The 8433-nt window shown below is 39.1% G+C and overlaps 1 protein-coding gene across 2 annotated transcripts in view; it reads left to right on the forward strand.

The window, feature by feature from the left end:
• Positions 1 to 2447: 2447 nt before the first annotated feature.
• The window catches only part of NSD1 (nuclear receptor binding SET domain protein 1), a 103585-nt gene continuing 97599 nt past the window's right edge, over positions 2448 to 8433 (forward strand). For both annotated transcript variants that reach the window (XM_008578191.1, XM_008578192.1), the window contains exon 1: positions 2448 to 2577. In XM_008578191.1, coding sequence (XP_008576413.1) covers positions 2571 to 2577 — 7 coding nt within the window. In that variant the 5' untranslated portion in view covers positions 2448 to 2570. The remainder of the gene's footprint in view (positions 2578 to 8433) is intronic.

The following is an 8433-nucleotide window of genomic DNA, read 5'->3' on the forward strand; positions in this document are numbered from 1 at the left end:
GGCAACGGATCGCAACCCTCAGTGTTGCCCCCGCACCGGACCGGGGACCGGCAACGGGATTGCAACCCTCGGCGCTGCTCCCGCGCCTCGCTCAGCCAGTGAGCGGGAACCGGTCTGTATGTGGGATCCGAAACCTCGGGCAGGAGCGCCGCCGCGCTTCCCAAGCGGCACACTATCCAGTGCGCCACCAGGCCGGCCCTGAAAGCAGAATCTTAAAATTGAATGGTAACTTACAATTCATTGAATTGAGCCCAATTGTTTGATATCCTTGAGCTGGGGTATTATTCATCATTTATTTGAATTATGTCAGTGAATTCATTCAGCATACTCCTGATTGAACACTTAATCTGTGTCAGGTATTTTTACTGTTTTATGTATTAAGCAGGGAAGATTGAGTCTGACAGAGGCGCTCACCAAGCCTTTTTCAAGACATGGCTCTTACAGAAAATAATATTTTTATGTCCCCTTGAAATGAATGGAGGAGGTTGCTCTTAGTCCATACTTCATTTGGCCACCCAGAAATATTATCTCACCATACTTGGAACTGCTTTGTGGTATACCAGATGGGACGCTCAGGCTTAGCAAACACAAGGCTGTCTTCCCATAAAGGCAGGAGATTTGTATAATTTGTGGGGTGTTAAAGGCATGGATATGGGTTTAGAGCTGAAAGGAAGGCATTTGGATCCCAGGTCAATTACGCAGGTTATTTTTGTGGAACAGATATAGCCAGTGTCTCTCCATTCGACAGTTCCAGGGAGCTTTATTCATATTGTATTCTAAAATCTCCTATGTGAATGGTGTCCCTTGGAGTTGTACAGTGCTGTGTTCTTGATGTAGCCTATCTTGCTATATTAGTCCATTTCTGTTGCTTATAATGAAATACATGAAACTGGGTATTTTATAAAGAAAATTAAATTTATTGCATACAGTTTCTGAGGGTGGGAAGTCCAGAGTTCAAGGAACACATTTCATGGTGGCGACAGTGAACTCTCACATTGCAAGATGGTGGAAGCACAGAGGTTAAAGAGCTCCTCCTGGGCCGAGCCCGTGGCGCACTCGGGAGAGTGCAGCGCTGGGAGTGCAGGAGCGCTCCCGCTGCGGGTTCGGATCCTATATAGGGATGGCCGGTGCACACTGGCTGAGCGCGGTGCGGCCGGTCTCAAAAAGGACAAAAAAGAAAAAAGAGCTCCTCCTGCACTCTCCTTTTGAAGCCCTCAGAACTACACCCATGACCACCATATATTTATTTATTTATTTATTTTTGTCTTTTTTACTGACCGGTAACGGGATCACAACCCTCGGTGTCACGCCTGTACCGGGGACCGGCAACGGGATCGCAACCCTCGGTGTTGCGCCCGCACCTCGCTCAGCCAGTGAGCGGGAACCGGTCTCCACATGGGATCCGAACCCTCGGCGGGAGCGCCGCCACACTCCCAAGCGGCGCACTCTCCAGTGCGCCACCGGGCTGGCCCATGACCACCATTTTTAATCTATTCACTGCAGTGGTCCTACAATCTACTCACCCCTTCAAGGCCCCACCGTTCAATTATCATAATAGGATTTTCCACCCTTAACAATTAACAGTGGGGGGCCGGCCCGTGGCTCACTCGGGAGAGTGCGGTGCTGATAACACCAGGGCCCCGGGTTCGGATCCCATATAGGGATGGCCGGTTTGCTCACTGTCTGAGCGTGGTGCTGACAACACCAAGTCAAGGGTTAAGATCCCCTTACCGGTCATCTTAAAAAAAAAAAAAAAAAAAAAAAATTAACAGTGGGGATTAAGCCTCAATGAGGGTGAAGGGGGGATCCAATCTACAGCACTTGCATATCCTGGGAAAAAATTCAGGTCAATTGCATTGGCATAACTGTAGTCTAGCCTATATATAGCTTTCAGGATTTCTTCATTAGAGCCATCATTGTTAATTAACTAATAGAACTATCTATGTTTGTTTAAGAAGAATGTAGAGTATTGCCTGCAGAAGGGACTATATAGTCTCTTGACATTGTTAAAAACTTTTTTTGTAATTTTTTCTTTTTCTCCCCTTGATCTTGTGATCCAGGGACTAGAGCAAAAATATCATTTCGTTGGGATGGCTTTATTATTTCAGTTTTCAGTTCTTCATAAATCAAAACAGCTTAATTTTATTTTCAGAATTTAGCTAATCTAATGGAAAACAAATATAGATTGAGAACTACTGCTGTATAAATATAAAGGCTATGTTATGAAAAATTAAGGCAAATTAATTTAGTTGTACTTATTTTGTATTTGTTGTCAGGCTAGAGTGTTTTCATCCTGAATTTTTTAGGCATTGCTTTCACAGAAGGTTAATAGTTAGGTGAAGGTTGATAGTTACAGAAGTTAGTTAACAGAAGGTTAATAGGTAGGTAGTTTTTCAAAAAGTTTTGATTCTTATTGATGCCTGTGTTTTGTCTATCTAAAGTGTCAACCCAAGAAAAAGTCTACGCCACTGAAGTATGAAGTTGGAGATCTCATCTGGGCAAAATTCAAGAGACGCCCATGGTGGCCCTGCAGGATTTGTTCTGATCCATTGATTAACACACACTCAAAAATGAAAGGTAATACTTACAGTTGATTATACATGGTAAAATACAACATGGCATTGTAAACTGGCAGTTGCCTATAGTATAGCCCAATATTTGTTGCTGTTAGTAATAATTCATATTTTTCCTTTGAGCATTTCATAAATGAATTGTTATTAACATATTTTTTCATTGAGTTTTTTACTCTATGATTTAAAAATTCTCAATTATTCTTTCTAAAGATGCCAGGAAAGTGATAAGCTATTTACCTAAAGTTTACGTAGTCTAGAATCACTTTTCAGTATATTTAGGTGTTTCTACTTCATTCTTCAGGTTTGTATCATTTTTGATAATTTGAAAGCTGAAACAGTTATAAATAGTGCTTATAAGTTATTTTGAATATTAAAAATCTTGATTTGGAGTATAGTCAGCTCTCTGTATCTGAGGGTTCTGCATTCATGGATTCAGCCAACCACGGATTGAGAAAAATGGCATTTGTATAGATTTTTCCTTGTCCTTATTCTCTAAGCAATATAGTGTAACAACTATTTGCATAGCGTTTACATTGTATTAGGTGTTATAAGTTTTTTTGGGTTTTTTTGTTTGTTTTTTGTTTCGTTCTTGTTTTTGGCGTCTGGCTGGTAATAGAAGCTGAACCTGTGACTTTGGTGTTATAAGGCTGTGCTCTAACCAATGAGCTAATCGGCCAGTCCCTTAGGATTTTAAATAATCTAGAGACGACATAGGTTACATGCAAACAGCATAGGTTATATGCAAATACTACACAATTTTATTTAAGGGATTTGAGCATCCATGGATACCGAGGGATGACTGTATTTCCTTTGATTTCTGTAGTTTGTTTCTTACTTGGTTGTTCTGTTTGAATCTCAGATACCTTACCTTTAGATTGCTATAAAAGTAGGGGCTGAAACTTGGTTTTGAGCTCTTCTTTTTCTGTTAATATGGTTTGTGACCGGGGCCGGCCCGTGGCTCACTTGGGAGAGTGTGGTGCTGATAACACCAAGGCCATGGGTTCGGATCCCATATAAAGATGGCCAGTTAGCTCACTGGGTGAGCGTGGTGTTGACAACACCAAGTCAAGGGTTAAGATCCCCTTACCAGTCACCTTAAAAAAAAAAAAAAAAGATGGTTTGTGATTTATATGTATTTTAACTTTTGAATAGGTTGTATATATATGAGATTCAAAAAAATCAACTTACTCTCTCCTTTACTGTGATCTGCCCCATTCTTCACCCTTCCTTTCAGTGGGTAACCAACTCACATTAATGTATCTTTCCAGAGTTTCTTTAAGTAAATCCAAATACATATTCTCATCTCCTTCACCTTTTAAAATTTTAATATGAAAGTAGCATATTGTATGTGTATTTTATAGTTTGCTCTTTTTAACTTCTTGGAGATTTTCCATATTAGTGCATTGAAAACTTCCTTATTCTTTTTTTACAGTTGCATAGTTTTCCACCTTTTGGCTATACTCTACCTTATATAACCAGTGCCTTTTTGATGGACATTTAGGTTGTTTTTTAATCTTGTGTTGCTAGTCCTGTTCATATATACATGTACGTGTGCATGTATGCACATACAAACGATGTTATAAAGAATAATTGTGTATATTTCATATATGCATGTCTATCCTTTTGTAGGATGATTTTCCTGAAGTAGGATTGCTGGATTTGATTTTATATTTTGAATATTGAGGTGCCCAAAGACCATTGTAGTTCACTGTTCTAAAAACTGATACCTTATTGTTAGTGGCCTGTTTGGAAATTTAAATTCTACTAATAGAAAATTCTTTTAGTCCTCTCCTGTAACCTCCCTGTCCTTATGGGACTGCTGGTGTCTTACTCATTGTAGTATTGTTTATGCACATTATTTGGTTCCATGCCATTTATATGACAAATACTAAGTATATTGTATAGGTCGAGTACTGTGCTAGACAGAAGCTGGGATCCAGTAATGGGCAAAACATCAGTCTTGCTTGCCTCTATGGGAAAATAGAGTCCAGGAAATGAGACAAGGCACCAGCAAATAATTAAACAGATAATTACTTAACTGAGAAGTATGTCCACAGAAAAATTTTGGTCTGCAGTCAGTGATATAGCAGGGGTACCTAATGTGAACTTTTGGTTTGGGGATGTTCTAGGGCAGTTTTGCTAGTGAAGTTATCTTTGATCTGAGACTTGAGAGGATGAGTTAGGAGTTAACTAGGCAAAAGAGGAGAAGACTGTTCCAAGAACAGAAAATAGTATTTACTCAGCCCTGAGAAATCTGCAGCCCACAGAGTAATGGAGGGTGGCACAATATGGAAATAACTATGGGCCAAACCATGCAGTACCTTGTAGACTTTGTTAAAATTTTTATATTTTATCCTGAGAACAATGAGATACCATTAAAGTGCTATGAGCAGGAGTTGATGTGATCTGATCTGTGCATTTTAAAAGTTCACTATGGCTGTAGTGTGTAAAATGGATTGGAGAGGGGCTGGCCCGGTGGCGCACTGCTACAGTGCACCGCTTGGGAGTGCGGCGGCACTCCCACCGAGGGTTCGGATCCCACGTACAGACCAGCCGCTCACTGGCTGAGCGAGGTGCGGGCGCAACACCGAGGGTTGCGATTCTGTTGCCGGTCCCGGTCCAGTACGGGCGCGACACTGAGGGTTGCGATCTGTTGCCGGTCATGAAAACAGACAAAAAGGAAAAAAAAATGGATTGGAGAGAACACAAATAAGAGGAGACAGTTAAAGGAGTCATGATCCATAGTGCAACGAAAGTTGTGAATCCAAAATAACTATTTAGAGCTGGCTGATTAGCTGAGCTGGTTGGAGCACTTTGTTGTAACACTGAGGTGAAAGCTTTGGATACCCATACTGGCTAGCTGCCACAAAAAACAAACCAAACCAAAACAAAAAAACTATTTAGAAGATAAAATCTATCCGACTTAGTAATGGATTGGATAATGGGGAGTAAGGGAGAATGAAGTCCCGAGGATTCTATATTGCAGGATGGCTTCAACATTTTTAGCTTCATCATTGGGTGAGTAGTGTTGCCATTTACTGATAGAAAAGTGGAACGACTATATCTCAAGTGCTGTCTGCTTGTTGATATTAGTTGGATGAGGTGGTCTTGGGACAAAATATACAGTGATAAAAAAGGTAGCTTTGAGGAAGCCAACATTTAAGGTCTATATAAAGGAGACTGAGCTTGCAAAAGAGATAATCAGAGAAAAGGGAAACCAGGAGAATGGAGTATCTGCTGACTAGAGTATTTTAAGTTAATGAGCCAGTCCTGTTTTTTGTGTTTGTTTTGTTGTTGTTGTTGTTTTAAACTACTTTTCCTGTTTCTGTAAGTGGGATTTCAGAAGGAAGCAAAAATAAATTTGGATATTCAAACTTTTACTTTTAAAGATTTCCAGTTCAACACTGTTTAATAATAATTTTTAAAAAGACTCTTCTTAACTTGGGTTAGTAAAGAGTTAGTGTGTCTTTTCATAGGACCGAAGGGAACTAATACTTGAATAAACTTGCGGTCCTAAAAGCCCTCGTTTTGATTCTTTATCTTCCTGTGGCACCTGTTACCTACTCTTCGTAACTATGCTTGCAGGAGTCATTGACTTTCTGTGATTCCATGTGTGCCACTGGTTTCTGTACTCAGCTGAAATCTGGCATTCTTTTTTTTATTTCACTAATCTTGCTCCAAGCAGGGCCATTAGTGGGTAATTCACTGGATACTAGTTTTTAATTTTCTGCGTGGTCAGTACAGGTAAACACTCACTTTTTCTTCTAGTAACTGTTTATCTCCTCCCTGACTTTCATGTTCTTTTGGTACAGTAGTCACTATATATATATATATATATATATATATATATATATATATATATATATATATTTTTTTACTTCGTATAGCATACATTATACGAAGTTATACGATAATTTTGGTGTGATAAGGCTGTGCTCTAACCAGGTGAGTTAACCGGCCAGCCTTTTCTGGATCCTGTTCTTCTATCTTACTTGTAAATGTTGATATTTCTTTTTTTAAAATTAATCTTTGCTCTTAGCTCAGGCTGTCATAACAAAATACTATAGACTGGGGGTCTTAAACAACAATTTATTTATCATATGCCTGGTGGCTAGGAAGTTCAATATCTAGTTGCTAGCTGATTTCTGTTCCTATGAGGACTCTTCCTGGCTTGCAGACAACCACCTTCTTGTTGTTCTCAGATGGCAGAGAGAGAGAGAGAGAGAGAGAGAGAGAGAGAGAATGCATGCTCATGTTCTAGTCTTTCTTCTTATAAGGACACCGATCCTATCATGAGACCCCACCCTCATGACCTGATCAAAACCTAATTACTCCAAAGGCCTCACCTCCAAATACCATGAGTGGTGGTTAGGGCTTTAGCATAGTGAATTCTAATTCATTAGTTAATTCATGTGATCCTTTAGCAGCTACAATACAGTGAATTTGAGGGTAGGGGCCCATTCAGTTCCTAACAGCTCTCTTCCATCCTTCTTGAATGGCAGTCTTATTAACCTTTAGTTTTAAACTGTCATCAGTAAAATGAATTCATAACTGTAGTGCTAGTGTTTTCCCAAGCTTCAGATCTGTTTGCCCAGCTCCATGCTTGAAGTTTTCACCAGGATGTCAATTTTAAAATGTATTAATCACCTAAAAAGAAACCCCCTGCCCATTAACTACTCCCCTCTCCCCAGTCTTCCCACTTTCATATGTCTTTGCATTAATCAACCACTAATCTACTTTTTGTCTCTATTCTGGACATTTCCTATAAATGTAATTGTGTAATATGTGGTTATTTATGACTGATTTCTTTCACTTAGCATAATGCTTTCAAGGTCTATTTATGTATCAGTACTTCATTCTTTTTTGGGGGGGGGGCTGGTATGGGGATCTGAATCCTTGACCTAGGTGTTCTCAGCACCATGCCGTCCCAAGTGAGCTAATTGCCCAGTCCTCATTCCTTTTTATGGTGAATAATACTCCATTGTGTGATCATGCCACATTTTTTTTTCTTTGGTTGATGGACATTTGGGCTATTTCTACCTTTTGTCTATTGTGAATAACGCTGCTATGAACATTTGTATACAAGATTTTGTATGGACATATGTTTTCATATCTTTTGGGTATATACCTAGGAGGGGAATTGCTGACTCAAATGGTAACTCTGTATAGTTTTTGAGATACTGACAGACTGATCTGCAAAGCTGCTGCACCATTTTACACTCCCACCAGCAGTGTATGAGGGCTCTGATTTCTCCACATCTTCACCAACATTTGTTACTTGACTTATTAAAACTCTGATAAAATAATCTTACATAAATTTACCGTTTTAACCATTTGAAGTGTAGTTCAGCAGCATTAAGTATATTAACATTGTTGTGCAACCATCACCATTATCCATCTCCAGAACTTTTTCATCATTCCAGACTGAAACTCTTTACCCACTAAACAACAACTCCCTGGCCCTTGGTAATGACTATTCTACTTTCTTTTTCTGTGAATTTGACTATTCTAGGTATCTCATATAAGTGAAATCATATAATATTTGACATTTTGTGTCTGGCTTATTTCACTTAGCATAATGTCTCTAAGGTTCATGTATGCTGCAGCACGTATCAGAATTTCATTTTTTTTAAAGGCCGAATAATAAATAGTCCATTCTATGCCACATTTTATTTTTCCATTTGTTCATCAATGGACATTTGGGTTGTTTTCACCTTTTGGCTATTGTGAGTAATGTGAGTAATGTTTCTATAAAAATTCTTGTAAAATATGTTTTACCTGACTTTTTGATTATATGTCAAGTCCTATTGAATTGTCTTTTTTTTTTTTTTTTTTTTTTTTTTTTTTTTTTTTCCTGTCC

This window comes from Galeopterus variegatus, unplaced genomic scaffold (genome assembly GCF_000696425.1).
Source record: "Galeopterus variegatus unplaced genomic scaffold, G_variegatus-3.0.2 Scaffold1642, whole genome shotgun sequence".
NCBI lineage: Eukaryota > Metazoa > Chordata > Mammalia > Dermoptera > Cynocephalidae > Galeopterus > Galeopterus variegatus.